The sequence below is a fragment of the Dromaius novaehollandiae genome, chromosome 17, assembly GCF_036370855.1.
Source record: "Dromaius novaehollandiae isolate bDroNov1 chromosome 17, bDroNov1.hap1, whole genome shotgun sequence".
Classification (NCBI taxonomy): domain Eukaryota; kingdom Metazoa; phylum Chordata; class Aves; order Casuariiformes; family Dromaiidae; genus Dromaius; species Dromaius novaehollandiae.
In genome coordinates, this window is record NC_088114.1 from 13,663,565 (window position 1) to 13,683,949 (window position 20,385).

A 20,385-nucleotide genomic window follows, 5' to 3' on the forward strand; every position below is an offset into this window, starting at 1 on the left:
ACCAACGGCCAGATGCAATCCCAGCTCTACCCATGCGAAGGCAGAGTTATTCCAATGGAGTCACAATGTGAAAGGTATCCACAGCCCTAAAATTTTACCCTCTAGCTGAAAATTCAGAGCTGGTTCTTCCTAATGCCAATTCCTCTGCCTCCCCCCTCCTCTGATTCAGTACTCCCACCACCAGACCACGTCTCGACTCTAACTTTCAGGATTTAAGACCTGAGGGTCTGAGCTGGAAGAGCTCCCTAACACCGCTAGCCTTAGGCATAGCCTTGAGTACCAGCTACTTTGCTTCACTATCTCCATCCCCAGTGTGCACCTGGCAAATGGCCAGTGCCTCCAGGAATGGGAGGAGGTGATGGAGGCTGGCATCTCCTCCTCTCTCTTGACGATGACTTGTGGCATCCGACTGCGGTTTGGCTCCTGCCCCTGGCCCCCCCGCCCCCGTGCTCTGTGTGACCCCCGTGCACGGAGCTGCTGCTGGGTTATCCCAAGCCAGCGAGGCACTTGTCTCTCCTTGTGCTCCCCCCACGCAAGAAGTGCTATCTTGTCACCCGGGACCAGTCCTGAACGGGCCAGGAAGGGGCAGACTGGGTTAGACTCCATGGAGAGGAGGAAAAACAGCCCGTAATGGGTTTAGGGAAAATGAATCCTGCCCCCCCTCCCCACGGTAAGCAGAGGGAGGGAAGTTGTATGGCAACCCCCCCAATCCACCGTACTGGACTCTTCCCAGAAGGGCCAATGACTCTTTTCTGTTGCATGGTCATGACCAGCTGAGCATGGCTGTGTTCGAGACACAGCTCAGCCCAGGGCCAAATCCTGCGTTGGCCACACTAATGCCAAGAGAGCAGGCACAGGCAACCAGAGGCATGACAGCTGGGCTTTCATTTTCCCCCTCAGTCTGAAGTATTGGTCCTTGCCGGGCTCTGGACTCCAGACTGGCAAGACCATGGGTCTGGTTTATGTCTAACTGCATCCAGACCACAAAAACCTTCCTACCAGCTCACCACTGCAATTGGCAACTGGGCAGGAGACACAGAGCCATCCCAGCAACAACGCACCAGGCATGTGGCTGCCAGTAGCAGCTATTGGTAATCACTGACCTTCGGTCTTGTCCCTGGGCATCTGGAGATAGATTTTCCAAAGCTGTTCCCTTGCTCTGGGAAAAGCAACTGGTGAAGGAATTTCCTGAATCAGAGCTGTTATCGCTGTTGGCCAGTTTGGGCTTCCCGGACGAGAAGGCATGGCCAAAGCCATCATGGACTAGACTTCTTTTCTCCTGGCTGTCCTTTGACCTGGAGGAGCTCGTTTGAGTGGAGGGAGGGGAGGAAGTATCGTTTCCTGAGTCATATTCATGATACTCTCCGTTCTGGCTGGCTAGGTTGCCAAGCGGGCTGTCTGTTTTGGTAAAGAGGTCAGCAGAAGACCCTGACTGAGAGATCTGAAAGCAAAAAAGCCATTTGGCATTGTTTGAACGTTTTTGGGGGGTTGGTTTTGGTTTTATTTTGTCTGATTTTTTTTTAAATAAACCCAGAAATTTTACCGTCATGATGCACTGAAACAAAAGGAAAGAAAGAAAGAAACAAAGTAAGAAAGAAAGCAAAAGAAGAAAGAGAAGAAGAAAACAAAAGCACATATCCCTGAAAGAAATCCACAGTAAGCAGAAACTTCTTTTCCCCCTGCTATAATAACGGGAAGATTTAGAGATCATGCAAAGAGTATCAGCATGCGATTCATGTTAAAACAAAAGAGTTCAGCAAAGTAAATGGGGAACCAAAGAATCAAAATAACTAACTAATGAAATAAATAAGGGAAAATGGAGGGAAAAGCCCTTATTTAACCTAAAAGAGGGGGAAAAAAAAGAAACAGGAATATACATACAAAAAAATACATACTGCTTGGAAAGAAAACAAAAATGAAAGAAAATCCTAAATAAGTCTGACTTCTTTTTTAAGCTTGCTTAATAAGGAGACTGAATGAATGTCACTAAAATGAATAAAGAAAAAAAAATAAAATCAAGGGTTTCTGTACAAAGTAAAAACTGGCAAACAAACAAGCTTAGCACTTTGAAACTAAAAAAAAGGAAAAAAAAGAAAAAAGAAGGGGGAGGGGAAAAAGAAAAATCCCTCTGGAAATAAAAATTATACAGATATTTCTTTGTGTGCTTTTTTCCCCCTGAAGAAGGTATAGCTAAAGCGCTCAAGTGACCTCTAATAAATTCCCTGGTGTCTTGCGGATAGCATCCACTTACCCATCAAGAACTCCTCCTTTAGTAGGTAAGGTGTAAGAAAAAAGGAAGAGCGGGCAACATAAGTCCATCATTAGAGTCTCAAATTACAAGAAAAAAAACATAAACCCTCTCTTCAATCCACACTGCCAACTGTTCGCTTGACTCCTCTATGTACGCACACGTCGCGCCTGCTTTTTGTCTGTTTGCTTGTCTCACTCGTTATTCCCTTCTGTGTCCTCCTGTTTTAAGTCAGGCTGTTCTGCCAGTTCCTTGAGGCTGAGCACCAGGGCCAAAACGTTGCACCTTGTGCTAAATCCCCTTCGGGTTCCTGGTGGCCCACAGACACGCGGGAGTGACAAAAGGAGGTAAAGCGGGGGGGAAAAAATAAAAAAGCGGAGGGAAAAACCCTCCCGCTAAGGTGAGTTAGAGCTGTGGGGATGGGGAGGCCAGCCCTGCTCCTGCCGGCCGCCGGGCTGTGTCCAGCCAAACCCCGCCGGGGTTTTGGCAGGCGGCAGATCCCGGCTGGGGCTGGCCAGGACAACACCTCCGTGTCGGCTGCCCCGGGCAGGGCTGTCTGCAGGGACCCTGAGCACCACCGGGGTGGATTTACATCACTTGAGTAGTTTATCCCCTCCGTTTTTACCCACTGGCCTCTGCCTGAGCCAGTGCAGGAGGGTCCCAGCAGGGTGGCGGTGAGGCTGTGCCAAGGGTGATGCCCGTGCGCTGCAGGGGCGTGAGTTAGGGCCGGACCTGGACCCAGCATGCCTGCGCTCTCCATGGGGCTTCCTCCTCCTTCACTCAGCTGCTCCGGTCTCCTAATTTACACCTATAAGGTTTGGTCCTGGGTCCTCGCAGTGCGGACACGGATATGTGTGGTTCCCCCACTCCGGGTAGTTCTCCAGCGCTCTCCAAGCAGGCCCTGCTCCCTCCAGCACCTGCACACATCCTCCCACCACGCTCTGGGGCGCCTGATCTCCCTCTGTGCCGTGCTCTCCAAACATCGCATCAGGCATCAAACTGTATCTCCAGGAGGCAGAGGAGACCTGTGTCGGGTGTCTCACAGCAGGGACAAGGCCGGTCCCCTCCAGAGGGCTTAGCCCTGGGTGGCATGGACACAGGGCAGCGGTGCTGGTTGGTGCAGGGACAGGACTCTTCCTCAGTCGCAGAAGGAGTATAGACACAGACTATATCTACTATATCTCCTATCTACACGGAGCTCCTCCATCACAGACCAGGTCCTATCTACACGGGGCTCCTCCATCACAGACCAGGTCCTATCTACACGGAGCTCCTCCATCACAGACCAGGTCCTATCTACACAGAGCTCCTCCATCACAGACCAGGTCCTGTCTACACAGATCTCCTCCATCACAGACCAGGTCCTATCTACATGGGGCTCCTCCATCACAGACCAGGCCCTATCTACATGGAGCTCCTCCATCACAGACCAGGTCCTATCTACACAGAGCTCCTCCATCACAGGCCAGGTCCTATCTACACGGGGCTCCTCCATCACAGACCAGGTCCTATCTACACGGAGCTCCTCCATCACAGACCAGGTCCTGTCTACACAGATCTCCTCCATCACAGACCAGGTCCTGTCTACACAGATCTCCTCCATCACAGACCAGGTCCTATCTACATGGGGCTCCTCCATCACAGGCCAGGTCCTATCTACACGGGGCTCCTCCATCACAGACCAGGTCCTATCTACACGGAGCTCCTCCATCACAGACCAGGTCCTATCTACACGGGGCTCCTCCATCACAGACCAGGTCCTATCTACACGGGGCTCCTCCATCACAGACCAGGTCCTGTCTACACAGATCTCCTCCATCACAGACCAGGTCCTATCTACATGGGGCTCCTCCATCACAGACCAGGTCCTATCTACACAGATCTCCTCCATCACAGACCAGGTCCTATCTACACAGAGCTCATCCATCACAGACCAGGTCCTAACTACATGGGGCTCCTCCATCCCATCAGATGGTGCCTTCACATCCCCCCTCCGGCCTCTAGCACCTGACACGTGTCCCTTGGGGGGCTGCTCTTGACCCACTTCAGAGGCACTAACTGGGTCAGGGAGGTCTGGCTCAGAGTCACACGCTGAAACCAGCAACAGCTGAAGCCAAAGGGGAGCTGGAGCTGCTCTGAGGGAAAGCTGCCACACACAGAAGGGGCCCTCAGCAAACAGCCCGTGTAAGGAGGACTGTCCACAACACCCTCACGCTCTGAAAACACCTCGAGTTGGGGGATCTCCAAGTACCTTCCTACCGTCCTCAGAGACAACTCTTACGAAATCCTGACACCATATCGAGAGCCCTGAGAGAACTGGGCTCCTTGATACAAACCGCTGTTCTCTCCCCAGCTGCATCCCAGAAGATACAGGATTGTTTGCATTTCCTAGTATGGCACTAGAATCGTTTAGAAGATGGTACATGGCTTGCTTTGGATCTGAAGCACACCCAAGACGTAGCCAGCTCTTGACTATCTTTGACTTATGGGCATAAAAATATCACTGCAGGTCCTCCCTGGCTGCCCAGGTAGGAAAGCCCTGGAGTGGGTGTGTGGGTGCTCAGAGGGACACTGACACCAACATCGCACATGCAAACGCCTCGCTTCTGTTTTCTCCAGTCTAAAACAAAAGACCTTTTTTTCCTTCACAGGCAATAAATCCAGCAGTTCCTGGCATTTCTAAAGCAGCTCTGAAGACTGCCCCTGGGACCTGGGATGTACGCCCTTGCTTTGCCTGTGCTGAAATTTACTTTTCAAAGCAGCAACTGTTCTCAGTGCATCACATCTATGAAATGGTTTGAGAACCACCAAGCTCCTCTTTAGCCCACCATCTGCGTTAGCAGCACTCTGGGAAGAGGCGACGTGTGGATATATGTGAAATACGGAGCGCACAGCCCACGTGAGGGCTGGAAGGCCTGGCCTGGGCAAGGCTGGTGCTCAGGGGAAGCAAGCAGCTTTCCAGCCTGCCCACGCTGGTGGGCACCAGGCTCGGGGGAGGTTCCTGTCCTGCAGCAAGAGCCAGGATAGGACCCGCTTGAGCCTGCAAAGGGCACGGAGGCTGAGGGTGCTTTACTCAGACCTCTGCTTGGAGGCAAACTCCCCCTCTGCTGACCTGGACTTTGCTTCTCGTTCCGTTTTAGTGCTTTGGAAAGGCGCATCAGCCCCACAAAATGGAAACCATGAGCCACATCTGAAAACACTGGGAGTTCAATTGAATTCTAATGGCTTTTTATTTTTCTAGGGTGCTTTAAAAGTCTGGTCTTTTATGAACCTAATTTGCTCTGTGTGAACACTTGGATTTTTTCCTCCTCTCTAATAAGTAATTAAATAATCTCAGTGAACTTTGCTTCCTCCAGCTTTCAGCAGGGGGACCTACCGCTGCCCTCAGGGGCACCCAAGATATACATTTATTGCTTTTTTGTTTCAAATCATTATTTAATCAAGATGAAGGAGGAGAAATGAGGCCCTCACTCATGCTTCAGAATGTAATTTTGAGTGAGCTCCTCGATCGAGAGGCAGTGCAGTCTAATAGGTTACAAAAATACAATCGCTACCAGTCTTCCAATTAAACTGAACAAGTCCATTACTGTGCTTCGAACAGCCCCGAGGAGAGATATGACTATAAATTTTCTTAGCTGTATGGGGACAGGGAGGTAGCAACGAGCAGCGTGGCACAGCCCGCGTTATAGTTGGGGGATTTTGTTCCTGGGTCTTCCTCTCTTGTTTTGCAACGCGTTTCAAAGCGGAGTTAATTTTTTTTTCAGAGGGGCATAATGTCTCCCTCTCTCTCTTTTGCTGTGCATTATAACAAGGAAAGGAATAAAAAGCTTGTGTCAATGACCCCGGCGAGCCTCGCTGTCCGCGACGGCCCGGCGGGCAGCTGCCCAGGCGCGGGCGGGGGAGCAGCGCCTGCTGCGAGGGGCTGCCTGGGGCGGCGAGGCCGCTGCTTGGTGGGGATGTTCCTCGAGAGGGACCTTCATCCTCTGGAGCAGCACGGGGCAGGCCTTTACCTAAGGGAAATGGCTTAAATCTGCTAGCAGTTTGCCCCAGCTGAAAAGCCAACCTGCTGTTAAAGCGAGTGAAAAAATACCAGTGCTATGGCAATAAACTGTAACCCCATTACGCACAATTATGAATCCCTGACTCAAGGAAAATTGAGTGAGAAGATTCCTTTCAGCCGGATGGAGAGCTCAGGATGGGGCCCTCTCTACCAAAAGAGCTCAGCTAAGCCCGGGAACCTGAAAGCAATGGTATGACGGTCCCCGCGAGGCCAGATGCTGCACACGCGCCACAGCCCGACCGCGGCCGGGGGTAACTTCAGCTCTCTGGCTGGGAGCGGAAAAAAGGAAAAGCAAAAAGAGAACAATTTCCATATTCATAAATGCAAGGAGCACAGGGGGGCTTTGCCTTTCCATTCTTTAAGGGCCGTGCTTGTTTACGGAAACATATAAACCAAAACCCCAGGCTAGAAAACACAGAGCAACATCGAGCCGATATCCAGGCCTGCTACAAGGCTCCTGGGGCCCAGTGCACCCGCTGTCAGCCCCTGCCCAGCACTTCCCCACGTCTCTCTTTCTGCAGACGCATTAGCACGAAGATGAACCGTGCGGTTTGGAACAGCCTCGCCCCCATTCAGCCTCATTGAGAATTTGGCTGCCGACTATGTTAATGTGAGACACTGTAAACGAGTTTCAGTGGAAGTAAAGGAGCTGGCAAGGAAAGTGCAGGCAGCATGCAGTTATCTTCATCAGGTACAACAAAGGCAATTAGATTCATACCCTGCAGGTGTTTATATTGCGCTGTTAAACTGAAAGCACAGCGGCATGTAATATATCTGTATCGGTGCAGAATAAAGCGTCTGCGGCAGGTTAGGGGGGGTGTTATTAATGTCCAAAAATAGATGCTGCGTATCACCCACAGTTTCTCTGCATGCTGAGGCACAGACCCATCCTCCTATTCTCAACAGGTGACTATTGCGGCTGCAGGTGATTAAAGGGAAAAGGGAGGGAGAAGCTAGGAAGCTCACTGCAGAAAAGTAGCAGGGAACTTGGGGAGTGTTTTGGCGTGTGTGCAGAGATGTGTGTGTATCAGCTTATAAAGGCAAGAGGGGAAGAAGCAGCAAGGTAGATGCAAGGGCAGGACATTCTTTTGTTTGGTTTTTTTCCTCCTAAATTGTAGGTAGGCCTAGCTAGGAAATGCGGGCCCTTCCAGTAGAAAGGAAGAAGAACAATTTGGGGGGAAAAATTCACCACAAAATGCTTCAACTTTTCAGAAGAAAAAAAACAGAGTAGGAGCAGGCACAAGAAACGTAAATGTTGATTTAGAGGTGCTCCTGCAGTACTTCATGGGAGTTTGTGTATCGTTTCTCCGGTTCTCTCCTGCCTGTCCGGATCCTGAACGGACGGTCTCTCTCCTTTGGAGCTATCATAATGCATCTCCCGGGGAAGGATGTTTTGGCTTGGAAGCCCAGGCCAGACAGAAGGACAGGAGTGTGATACTGTAACTCCCATGGAGGACTGAAATATGCCATTTCTGAATCAAAATTCTAGAATTTTTGACAAAAATCTTTTCTTTTCATTGCATCACAATCCAGGCTGCTTTCAAAGCTGATTCTGAGAGAACTACGCTTATTTATAGAGTGACCATTTAACACACAAAAAGGGAGAGCTGCAAAACAGTGGTGTGTACTCATTAATAGATGAGACTAAAAATTTCCATTCCATGTTTCCCTTGCTGGTTTTGAATACATGATATTTAACGACCTCATTCAGAAAAAAATTCAGGGACAACCTTTAACCAGGAGCTTCAATTTAAGCAAGTGCTTAAAAGCATTCTTAAATGATGTCCCAGGAGAGTGTACTTCTCTTTGGGAACAGGGAGGACACTAGCAGACTGCACAGTAAATGAACTGATGCCTCTTTATCATTGGAATATTTGTTTGTGTTTTTAACCCTAGATCAAAAGAGGACATCAGTGTCCTGATGACTTTACTTCACATCCATCACCTGCATCTGCAACTATAAGTGCTCTGATTTTCCCTGCCCTGCAGCTTGTGTGCTCATTTACCCTGAGTGAGGCAAGTGCAAAGGGGAGTGCAGCATGCTTGAGTTTAGCTCATTTTAAAGGATTTTACAATTTTAAATTGGAGTTTACTCTTGCTCTGGGAACAGAACAGCTGGCAGTCGGCTTCACAGGACTCGGAGCCTGGCTTCAGAGAGAGGAAACCTAGTACCAATTAAAAACCAGGCTTAGATTCAAAAACATTTACGTAAAGTGTGGCTTGTGCAAAAAAAAAAAACCCCAAAACAAACCAAAAAAACTAAACCAAAACAACAACAAAAAAATCTGTGGTGAAAGGATGCAGTCTTTGGCCAGTTGATTTTGGGGAGGAGCTGTTAACTCATTCCTACCTTCCCGAGTTGGCAGACGGCAACACCCCAGGCTCATGGCAGTAAAAGCTTTATAGCATGTTATTCTTGCCTTGGTGTGTGCACATGCGCGCGCACACGCGCAGGGTGCAGGTTCTGCCATTCACGCTCTGTCTTATGTGGTTTTACAAACCATGACTTGCGTGTACACAACACGCTCAGTAGATGCATAAAATGAGAGCAAATGTGCATGTCTATAATTGTGAGAGACAGCTTGTGCCTGTCTATATCCATGTATAATCTCTGTGCATTTTGACCAACACACGGCAGGTGAGGGCATAAAGCGTCTCCTCTTGCTGGCACTGTCTCACACCTCATGTAACTAACTCCTGAGTATGGCAGAGCTATTTCCAACCAGCGACTGAGCCACAGAGGAGAAAAATCATGTCCCCATTATCTACTACTTTGGGGCTTGGACGGCTTTGTACTCAAGACACCCCTAACGTCACACACCCATGCGCGTGTGTACCAGGTTCTGCACCGCTCTGAGCCCTCTGCAGCAACCTGTCTCTCCAGAGTGCCTCTCGGAGGCCAACGCTGCGACCACAGAGCATCGCAGCTCTGCTTTGCAGCCACTGGGAACAAGGGGGAAAATGTGGCATGCAGACACAAGACTTCATATCAATCTGTATCTAATATTTCTCTCCATCTCTTGCTCCCTCAGTTCTAAGGCACGCATTATATCATCCCTCTCCACATATAAGGAAAAACATCCTAAGGCGCTGAGCCTGATTTTACCCTCAGCTGCACATGCAGTTCCCATTAGCATCAATGAGAGCTGCTCCTGAGCTCTGAATTTGGCCCTTGGGCTTGTCAGTCCAGAGAAACAGTGATCTTAGAAGGATCCTGATAGTCAGAAAACATCCCCTGCCAATAATCAGCAACTCATTAAATGTAAATGTTTCTTTTATATATGTTTGATTCCCTTTCTTCCCCTGAAGGGCTAAACTGTTGGACATGAAGACCAGTGAATTAAGTTCACATCCTGCTGAGCAAAGGCTGCATAACAAACACTTCTCTCTAAAATATCATTGCTGGAGGCCACTTTTTTTTGTTAAATGTCCTCAATTCATTATTCATAGACTAGAGTCTGCAAATTTTTCCCCTCTCCAGCCCCACCCTTGGTGTGAAAGTACTGAAGGAAGGAATGATTTTAAATACATTGGAGAACAGCACCATTAATAATTAATACAGTTTTGAACCAACCTTGTCTAACATCACTATAATTGAATTATAAAACTTTTATATCAGATTTCTCGCCCAGGTTCCTGTGGCTAATCTGAGCAAGGGAGCAGAGCGTGCAATACTTACTACTTCCTTGGGAGACAGGAAGCTGTAGAGTGGGAGGGTTTGGCTGGCTTTTTGGCTGGCCTGAACCTCTGCAGAGGAGCTTCGCTTTGCAGTGCTCTTTGAACGATGCCGGGAGCGTCTTCGCCGTGTTTTACGCCCTTCCTCCCGAGACCTGGCCCTGTGCCTCCAGGAGAAGACATGGAGAACCAAACCGTTATTCCTCAGTATTGCAGTGGTGCCCACTAGCAGCTCTGTACAAACCCTTTAGAGCTTTGTGCTAGGCCACGGCATGGAGGAGAAGGTCCTCCACGTGACTGCCACAGAGAGTCATGATGGAGAGAAAAGGGATGTTTTGTTTTTCTACTTTTAAAAAAATATTTTGCATCTGGGAAACTTGTGGTGGGTTTTGGACATTAATCTCAAATTTCAGCTCCAATGCATGACTTTATCATGACTCAAGGCAAACCACGGTTTCCCACCGCCTTGAACATCTCTCTGGCAGTACTCCTCCAAGAAGAAAAACACTCTGCTCTCATATGAACACCCCACAAGTGATTCACTGCGTTCCTCCCCTCACTGATCAGCGTTTCATGAGCAAGTTCCTAACAGTGAGGAGAGACGGAGTGGGAGAGTGGGGGTAGTTTATTCATAGAGCCAAGTGCTTTGAAGGAAAAGTGAAACATGAACTCGTGATGTACATAAGCTACGGCACTTCCTACTGCACAGTGAGTCTATCACCATCATCTGCTCATCTGGTCCCAGGATGGACCTGTCATCCACAAGGCAGAGATGTTAATCAGGTCAAAAATGGTGGCTACAGAACGCCATAGACTTATCTCCATTGCTAAGACTAGGTTTAAGGACTCTCCTGGGCCATTAATTGTACAGAGCCCATATACTGGGGAAGGGAGACTAGGCTGAAATCAGCTGTCGTGGGCTGATCATCAGCCTCGGGGATTAAAACTTGTGACTACTGGATTGAGAAGCTACAGCCGCTGCTCCTTGAGCCAAACCCCTCTCTTCTACAGCCAGGACCAAAGGGTGCGCAACCCTCCAGCGTGTGACATAGCTACTAACAGAAAGAGATGTGGCTGCACAGAGTATTGGAGGGTCACGCTGGCTTTTGCAGTCTCATCTCTGAGCCCAGCCAGGGAGCATTGCAGAAGGACACCCCGTTCAGTGAGCGGTGACATTACCTGCTTCGGCAGTTAGGGGAGTGGGAATCGGAGCTCTCTGAGCGAGAGTGGCGGTGGCGATGGCGATGAGATTTCCGGGGCCGCCCATGAGAGCTTTAAGAAGTAGAGAGAAGAACCACCATTACGCTGGCAGACTGGAGGGATGCAAGAGCCCACAGAGGCCTAAGTCAACAACATCCAAACCAAAAATGAGATCTCTATTTTAAACTAAAGGGATTGGCGTATGAAACATTGTGCAGGACACCAAGGGGGCATGAGACATTCTCCATCCCTCCATATCTACACCTAAAAGGCAAGTCACCTTACTGAGATCAATGCTAGTCTTTAAACCACATGCTATTAGGGTGGCAGTAGAGCCTGCTGGGGGGAGATCTACAGGCTTGCGTGTAGGAGGGGAGCAGATAGCACCAATCCTTTCTGCTTTCAAGACCACAAAGAGGCTGTGTGCCTCATACCTGCTTGCCCTTCATCCTGCAGGCTAGCCCGGGACCTTCACACTACTGAGCCGTATCAGGGGAGATCTGTCCCTCTGGGCAACCCATCACAAAGTTCAAACCCCAAATTTCGTGCTGTGCCCCTCTCTGTTCGTTGCTAAAGAGGAGGTGCAAAAGGACAGACTCAGATGCGTACAGCACACTTGGTAACCAGCCTTCCCATCCTCCCTAGGTGGGGGGGTGCAGCCAGTGCTACAGGCAGCTCCTTCTCTGGCTGCTGCATGAACATGAACGCGTGCTACAGCTTCCCTAACCAGTCTGCCCTACGCACAGTCCCTGCTTGAGGGGACAGGACCATTTTATCTGGCTCCTCACAGGTGTCCAGTTATTAGTGCTCCTTTTTCTTACAAGGCCACAGGACAGCTACAAGCAAACTGGGACCTGTGCACATAGACCCCAGTTCAATACCCTGCTGCACTTCCCTTTGCTCCATTCTGGCTATTACTGGTGGATTATCCAGCTCTATCACTGAGGAGTTGCCAGTTGCCAGTGCCAGCAGTTGAAATCCTGCACATGGACAGTGGGACAACACGGGTGGCAAGCCGGCACCTTCAGTGCCTGTTCCCTCTTGCCGTGCCTCGTGCCTATCGCGGCAGGTATTTTAGACCTGGTATTGTAACCATCTGCTTAGCCTGGCACTGCTGTGCCAGCAGGCAAATCTAATGAAGGGTTAGCTGGTGAGAACAGTCCGATTTCACAGCCACATTATACAAGCCACTGACAACACTAACATACCTGTTTGGACAGCGTTTGGCAATTCACCACTATAAAAACTCAGCAAAAATCTCCTTTAAGGAAAAAGGGCAACCATCAAGGCAGTTGCTTGAACTTCACTTGGCTGTTTTCTGTGATGCTTTTTATACTCACGATTATATTTAATAAAACAAAACAAAACAACAAAACCCCACACACAGTTCACATTTTGGGATCCACCCTCCTTATTTCTGAACAGCTGGAATCAGCAACACTGAATACCTATCCCTCGCATGGTGGATTTGTGTGAAAACTCCCATCTTTGCTCTTCATCCTCCGCATCCGTGCCCCCAGTTAAGACTTTTGCCCTTCTGCTGGAGGAAGAACTGGTCCTGTGTGATTTAGGTAACCAGTTGCCCAACATGAAGATAAGCCAAAGCAAAGTGATTATACACAAACCCTGCTCTGAGCTGGCTCATGGGATCTCTCTGATCCACACCCAGGAGTAATGAGGATGTTTGCAGCAACCAGAAGTGGCTCAGTTCTGATCTGTGAGATGAAAGATAAGGCTAAAACACCCTGACTGGTTTATCCCCAAAGAGCAATTCTAGCAGCTCTCATTCCCCTAGGTCATTTGAGCAAGGCATCCGATCTTTGCTTTAATTATATGCTTTTAGGCTACTGCATACCTGCCAACACTACGTCATGTTTGGGAGATGCCTGCTTATACTGATAATCTAGGAAGCCTCAGTTTTACCAATGATCTGTGAAATTTCTGTGTGCCTAGCAGCCCAGTTTGAGCAAAACCAGTGACTGCGCTACTGAACATGCAGAAATCACAGACAGAAGGGTATAGGCTCTCATGCAACAGGGAGTTGGCCCACACAGGCACAGGGAACTCGGTATGCTCTGCACCTAAAGGATTCCCAAACCCTTTAGTCCCGACAAGTACTGGGGTGACACTGGCAGTGCCAGGGGTTATCATCCCTCTACCGACTTTCTGCCTAAGAGTAAGAGCTAGAAGTTCAAACTGCCAATCAAACCAGCAGAGTCCCATCTGCTAAGTGGGCTTCTCTCTCCAACAGGTTATCCCAAGTGCCAGCAGAACCAGCCAGGGTTTTGGTGCCTAGGGTTCAGCCCCAGAACTGTTTTACTGCTTAGAAAGCAGGTGAGAAGCCACAGGTTGCAATACCCAGGAGAAGACTGAGAAGGAAGTGAACAGAGAGCAGAGCTGGGACTGTGAGGGGAAGTTGCTTGCAAAGCCCTTCCCTGGAGCTGGGGAAGGTGCCTGTGTCCTCCTCATCTGGTGTGATCTCCTTCTCCAGTGGCAAGTGCTCACAACAGGCCTTCCTCCTCGCCCCAGGGAAGGTATCACCACATTTCATACAGCACCCGTTGGATTATCTGCCCCGTGGGGCAAGGGTTGTGCTCCGCTAACCCTTCAGGGCAGAAGCGAGCTTCAACCCCAGAATCTTATACCCTCCATTGGCTCCAAACACTCACTTCTCTTCCTAGCCCCCCACCCCAATTGCCTTCTGCCCCTATTCAGACATTTGGTTGCATTGTGTATCCTACTGTAACCTCTGAGGGCTGTTCAGCAGCAAATAAGGCAGAGATAAAGCTCCTCGGAAAGTGTGGGCCAGGCTGCCCTGGGGGCAGCGGAGGCTGCAGGGCACTGTGCTCTGTGGGACGCCCAGGTAAAGCACGGAGGCAGATCCGAGTTCATTCTCTCATGCTGCCCTGAGCAGAAGAGGCTGGTGCCTCTGCTCAGGGGTGGGTGAACAAGACGCTGTACATCCCTTGTGCAATACAAGGAAAGTGCCAAAGCAGGTGGCACAGAAGACAGGGAGATGAAATACCTCCAGCTCCTACAAGCCTTTTCCCATGCCAGCAAAACCAGAAGCACTGGTTTTAGCTGCAAAACCATTCAGAGAGTTGCCTGGGGCTTTGCAGCCAGTGTTAGCTCCTAAGGGCCCGCCACACCAAGCAGTTCCTAGCCCCGCAGTCCTGCGGAGGCAGGGCAGGGAGTACAATGCATTGCTACTTACTGTTTTTTGTGTTTTCTTTCTTCCTTTCTCTTACTTTTGGGGCTTGAAGAACTAAATAAGAAATGGCTAATTAATTGGGAGATTTCTGTTCTGATAAAAAGTCACACAAACACATGTTAATGTTACAGTTAAATCACCCAAAATCGTACAATAGAAATGAGAAAGATGAATATTCTGCCTTGGCACAGGGGGTCTGAGTCCCTGCTGACAAATCTGGCTCATGGGCTTGGACAAAAAGGGCTCTCCAAAGGGATCAGCCATCCTGCTGGCTTTGCACTTCCATATGGAGACGAATACTTCTGGATGCTGTACACACTGGAGTCAGTAGAGTTCTTCCAGTGCACATCAGGAAAGGCACTGAGATGACTCTGGCCTGAAAGTTTCAAAGATGGATGCTGCTGGGAGCTGCATATTGTTTGCAAATGAAACCATAAGAAAAATAAAGGTGCAAGATGCAGTCTAAGCATCTGGGACAGGGCTCCTGCTGGAATGAGGTTTCCTGTCTGGCTAAGCTTAGCTTTCAGGAACTACGTAACCCTGCCTGCTTTCAAACAGCCCCACAAGAACAATGAATCCCGCTATTTAGGAAACAACTTGAGGATCCCTCATACAGGAACCTCCCATGACAAGCCTGTAGCTAGGCCTGTGAACATGCTCCAAGACTCCAGCTCTCAGAGCCAGACCTTGAAGGTGTAAGAGGAAAGTTTGTCTCATTGTAAAGCGAGGGGGAGGTGGGAGAACAGAGACTCTCACTTTGGAGTGCTGGGCCCCAATAGCAGCAAGGATATCTCCTGCGGCTGCTGAGAGAGCCTCCTCCAGCTGCCCTGGGTGGAGGTGCATTAGGCCATCAGAGTCTGGTGTAACCCATTCTTGTCCAGCTCTCAGTGAGCTACGCCACTGATCAGAGGTCCCACTTGTCCCACTCTGCCCTTCCAGGCCATGAGTACCAGAAGCACCATATGGTTGGGCCTGGGGGAACTTGAGGGTGTAGGAGATGAGACCCTGGCAATGGAGAGCCTGTCCGAGCAGAAATCTGCCTTTACCAAGCTGGATTCAGTATACGGTCTGTGCAAACCACCCTTTCTCTCCCCTCCCTTCCAGAGCGGCAGAGTTCAGATCGGCTTTACACAACAGGAGCAAAGCAGGGAAGCTACTTTAAGCATGGCATTAGCTCTATAGTTGATTTGGATGAGGTTGTCAGGGGTAGGCTTAGACCAAGAGGTTCTTTCCAGTTGTGTGCTTGATTGCACAGACTGGGCTGGAGACCTGAGTCCTTTGGGGTCTGAGGAACACATACAGCTGAACAGGGGGAGGCAAGCCCCAGATATGCATAGGATGGGGAAAGTCAAGAGGATCCCTCAAGAAGACACAGAAGACGTGTTTTACACCTCCACCCAGTGAATCTCAACCTCCTAAGTTCCTGAAAAGACCATTAAACTCTTATTTTTAAGAGTCCACCCATACTTGCTCAAGTTTTACCTGTGTCTTCTCTTCTTTGAAGATAACCTGCAAAAAAAAACAAATATGTACATTGAATACAGGGTCTCACTAAGGTAGAAAGCTGGAACAGAGACAACGTGGTTAGGCCCAGAGCTACACAGAGCACTGTGAGAGGACTCCATGTACCAGCTGGACCAGCTCTCCTTTAGACACCTAGCAAAGGGGTAGCTGAGAAATGCTGGTGTGGTGGAAGCTGCCAGCACACTCTGCAGATACCTGAGAATCCGACCCTCAGAATAATGTGTTGAGAGAAAACATTCACTATCCCTGGTGGGTCCCTTTTTTTCTACTACTGCCTCCACAGTTCTGCACTGCATTTAATTTGGGGGCCAGAGGTGAGTCCAGTCACTGGTCTTCTCTGTGAAGGACCAAGCTGCAGTTAAGGAACAAATCTCCTCATAACTCTGGAGCAGCCTCAGGGATAAAACAGCATCCCGTCCCTGTCTTGCCTCCTGGAGCATCCCTGGGGTGACTCAGGGGCCACCGTGCTGGTGTCCTCAGAGGAAACCTGGGTGCCCTTCCACGCTGAGGCCTGGCCTCCGTACCCTGCACTGCCTGCTGTCCCACCTGAGCGCGTGGGACAACATCCAGCAGAAGCCATGGCCACCAGTCCTTCGTGGGAGGGCCAAGAGACTGCCTGTTGCAAAGTCAATTAATTGGGATATGTGGCTGGGTCTGGTACCAGCTGCCTGGAGGTGACCTCCACTGGTCACTAGTGCCCAAGGGTTTAACATGCTGCTGCCTTTTGGGACCAGCTATAGGTCACCCTTGGTCTGCAGGACTACAAATGGGCATTAGAGGTGCGATGCCAGGGAGAGCCTGACCCAGGGCTGCGCTCAGGAGGTGGCATCCATGAAAGCATAAATCTCACCCCTCGGAATGGAAACACTTTGAAGGAGCTCCTGTACCCTTGTCTTTCTTCCTCCCTCTCTTTCTCCCCTTTCCATAAGAATCAAACTCAGCTTTTCACCCCGCTTTTTATAGCTTTTTTTTTGGTTCAGTGAATTATTAATATATGAACTTTCGCAGGGAGATGGCATCCACTGCTCTCTGCAAGTATCGGCTGAACACTGGACAGAAAGCAATGAAGTATTTGCAATTTTAAAAAATGTAATTGTGCTCTTTAATTTAAAGCCGGACTTGAGAGAAAGGGTGCGGGGAGGCAGCAAGGGCCAGCCCTCGCCCTTGCCAGTGTGGCTGGGGACGGCCAAATCCACACGATCTCTGCATCTGGGCGACAGCTGAGCTACGGACCTGGGGATTTTTTGCCCCATTTTGCCGCTAGCGCCGGCGCCCCGGCAGTCGCAGCTCTGCGAAACCAGCCGCGACCGCAGCCGATGGCAGCGAGTGCCGAGCGCCAAGGGCCACCGACGGCCAGGCCCAGCCTCAGACGGCAGCGCCCGGGGCTCCGGCAGGAGGGGGGGAAAAAAAAACAAAGAAAAAAGAAATCACATTTTTAAGATATAAATACCTGTTTCTTTTTCGTTTCTTCGCGCTCTTCTTCTTCTTCTTCTTCACGGGCGAGGGGCTGTAGGAGGGGGACCTGGAGGGGAGGCAGCGGGCGTGAGGCAGTGCCCGGGGGACGGCGCGGCCCCTCGCACCCCCCGGCGCCGGCCCCCAGCCCGCGCCCGGCCGCCGGCAGCACCCCGGGGCGGCTGCCAGCCCCTCACGGCAGAGAGGGGCATGATGGCGGGGACGGCACCTCGCGGCAACATGGCGCCTCGCGGCAACATGGCGCCTCAGCGCCTGCCTGCCAGCGCGGGGGCCATTTCCCTCCATTTGGGGCCCATTTTCCTGCCCCGCCGGGGCGGGGGCCCTTTTCCCTCCCTCTTCCCCCCCGCGGGGCCACCCCAGGGCCCTTCACCCACCTCCTTCGCTTCTTGCGGCCGGATTTCTTCTTCTTTTTCTTCCCCCGGGCCGGTGGTGGCGGCGGCGTGCGCTGCCCCTCGCATGAGCGGCTGGAGAGAGGGAAAAAAAAGATATTAATTATAATTACAACAATAAAAAACACAGGCTGCCTCGGCTCACCTCGGCGTTGTCCTCGCCGGCGTGCCGCAGCCGCCGCGGGGACGTTTCGGGCCCGGGGGCCGGCCGGGCGAGAGGGGGTTTCGCGGCAGATCCGCGGCACGGGGCGAACGCTCCATCACCCGTCACCGATAATTCGGTCACGCTATAGATTAAGTAAGTGTCTCCTCCACGGCTTTAACGGAGATGTAATGAGACAGCTCCTGCGCGCTGCTCACGGGCCAGCCGCTTGTTTAAAGCGCGTTTACTGGGGTTAAAGACTCCCTAATAGATTTATAAATTTTGCGGCTCTTTGTAAATATGCTTTAAATAATTAATTGGCCTTTAATTTGCATACAATAATTATTGCAACCAGATGCATCTCTCTAACCATATTAAAAGAATTAGTGCATGTTAAACAGCAGTTGATTATAAAAATATATATTTATTGAGGTGCTATGGTAATTTAATGAGATAGGCATCTCTCACACAGTTGTTAAACCTCAAAAAAAAAATTCCTGCAAATTAATTTTTTTTTTTGAAAACACACAATGCCAAATCCCATTATGTTTCAATGAAAAGCAAATCCTGTGGTTAAATTAATTTAGATCGCCCGGCTGAAAATATGACAGATACTTTGTGGCTATTTGTTAAGCAAAGCAAATGCTCTTAAAGATGGGGGGAAATGGGCAATGAGGCCTGCAGATCCCCTGGTTTAGAAAAGGCTTTGGGATCTTCAGCGGCAGAAACCGGGCGAAAATAGGGCAGTGCCACGGCAAGGACGAGCGTAATCGGGGATAAAAGCCCCGGCGCACAGGAAGCCCGTCGGCAGCTGCTCCCCGTCCGCGTTTGCGTCCCAGGGCCCCGCACCGGGACGGGCTCCCCAAGGGCTCGGAGCACCATCGAAATTATGTCACCATAAAAAGCCAATTGCTTAGCGCTTTAATGCATTTTTTTTATTGCTCCCCAGAACTCAACTTTATGCTGACGCTTTGGTTGTGAACCATGAATAGCTGAAGCGCAGAGTATTTATGAAACATTAAAAATAATAATAAAAAAGAAAAACCTCTCCCCATAAGCAGGGTTGTACATGGGGTGGTGAAGGTGGCAGCATGGCCCTCCCTCCTCCTCCTCCTCGCCAGCAATATCCACTTGCTAATTTACTCCGCCGAGGCGACGCGCCACCAGCCCCAGGCACTGACCGCCCCGCTTCCCCTGCGCTCTCCCCCCGGCCAGGACCTGTCCTGCTCCTCAGGCTCTCCCCAGGGCAGGAGGCAGCTGCCTGGTGTCGGCGCAATCCAGCGTGGAGGGGGACAGACGGACATGGAGCCCGACGGAGCCGTACCCCGAGCCCCCAGGCGCTGCAAACCCCGACTGCTGGCAAAAGTACAGGCCTTCACCCAGCCCAGTTTCCAGACCCACATACGGGGAAGCCTGGCAGGGCTGGTCCTAGGAAGACACATGCTCCAAAGAGGTCATTTTTACAGAATGAAGTCCTGCCCAAAAGCCAGGAGAAGTCTCCGCTGGGCACCAAGTGCCGTTGGCTGCAGGACCTGGGGCCACCCTGGATCTATCCCATTCAGCACGGCCCAAGCAGCCCCCCAGTGTCAGCCCAGCTTTCCACAGCTTGCTGCAAAGCACGAAAGATGTGGGCTTGTCCATGAAATGGACCCAGTGCCATGTCTGCTGGGGCGACGTCCCTGCTCCTGGGTTGGCCCCTACCTCCGGGGAGCGGCTGTAGCCCTGGGGCAAGCGCAGCAGCCGGCGGTGGGGGACAGTGGTGTCTGCCTGGCTGGAGCAGCACACAGCACTTGCCGGGGTGCGGGGAGGAGAGCAGCGGGTGTCTGGGCAGATGCTTTGCTCCAGGACCCCACCAAGACCACCCTTGTAAGGGGAGACCTCCACTCCCACTGCGGAGCTGGGGAGAAAGCATGCACAGCAATTAAGTGACTTGCCCAAAGGCACCCTGAGGGTCCACGCTAGACCAGGGACCTGAGCACAGGTCTCAGCTATCAGCTCTCTCTCCCCTCAGCTCCCACGCAGTTTTGTATGACATGAGCCCGGGGTCCTCAGCAAACGGGGACTGGTGTTCCTCAGCCCCCTCCCCAGCAGAAGCACCGCGCACTGGGCATGGTCACAGCGAGCAGAGAGACCTTCAGCCTCTGCTACTTGGCCTCAGGCAGTTTCGCATAGAGCCCTGCTCCTTTTCCCAAGATAAATTCTTTTGTCTTTGATGTAGAAGCTTTCTCCCTCAGCTGATCTGACTTTAATTGTTTCTCTCCGATTGTAATCAAAGTCTAATTAAAAATACCCTTTAGATTATTGTTCTGGTTAGCCTGAAATCTGGAGATATGAAATGTGCTTGCTCTCTCTTTCTTTCTAGCATCTTTAACCAAATAGATAGGCTTTAATCACAGAGACAGTTTAACAGGCAGGGCTCAGTGACTCTAGCTGCTTCATTTAGAGAGTTTGATCCATTATTCC

At 50.6% G+C, this 20,385-nt stretch overlaps 1 protein-coding gene across 5 annotated transcripts in view; it reads right to left on the reverse strand.

Moving 5' to 3' along the window:
* Nucleotides 1-20,385, reverse strand: part of SRRM4 (serine/arginine repetitive matrix 4) — a 42,567-nt gene that overhangs the window by 10,037 nt on the left and 12,145 nt on the right. For 3 of the 5 annotated variants that reach the window (XM_026119034.2, XM_064522289.1, XM_064522287.1), the window contains exons 3-9: nt 17,766-17,855; nt 17,369-17,440; nt 15,877-15,903; nt 14,398-14,448; nt 11,163-11,255; nt 9,988-10,150; nt 1,104-1,441 (exon numbers count right to left, since the gene is read on the reverse strand). In XM_026119034.2, the coding sequence (XP_025974819.2) occupies nt 1,104-1,441; nt 9,988-10,150; nt 11,163-11,255; nt 14,398-14,448; nt 15,877-15,903; nt 17,369-17,440; nt 17,766-17,855 (834 nt within the window). Of the gene's footprint in view, nt 1-1,103; nt 1,556-2,251; nt 2,268-9,987; nt 10,151-11,162; nt 11,256-14,397; nt 14,449-15,876; nt 15,904-17,368; nt 17,441-17,765; nt 17,856-20,385 lie in introns of those variants that run through there. The other 2 variants (XM_064522288.1, XM_026119037.2) reach the window with 2 other exon arrangements.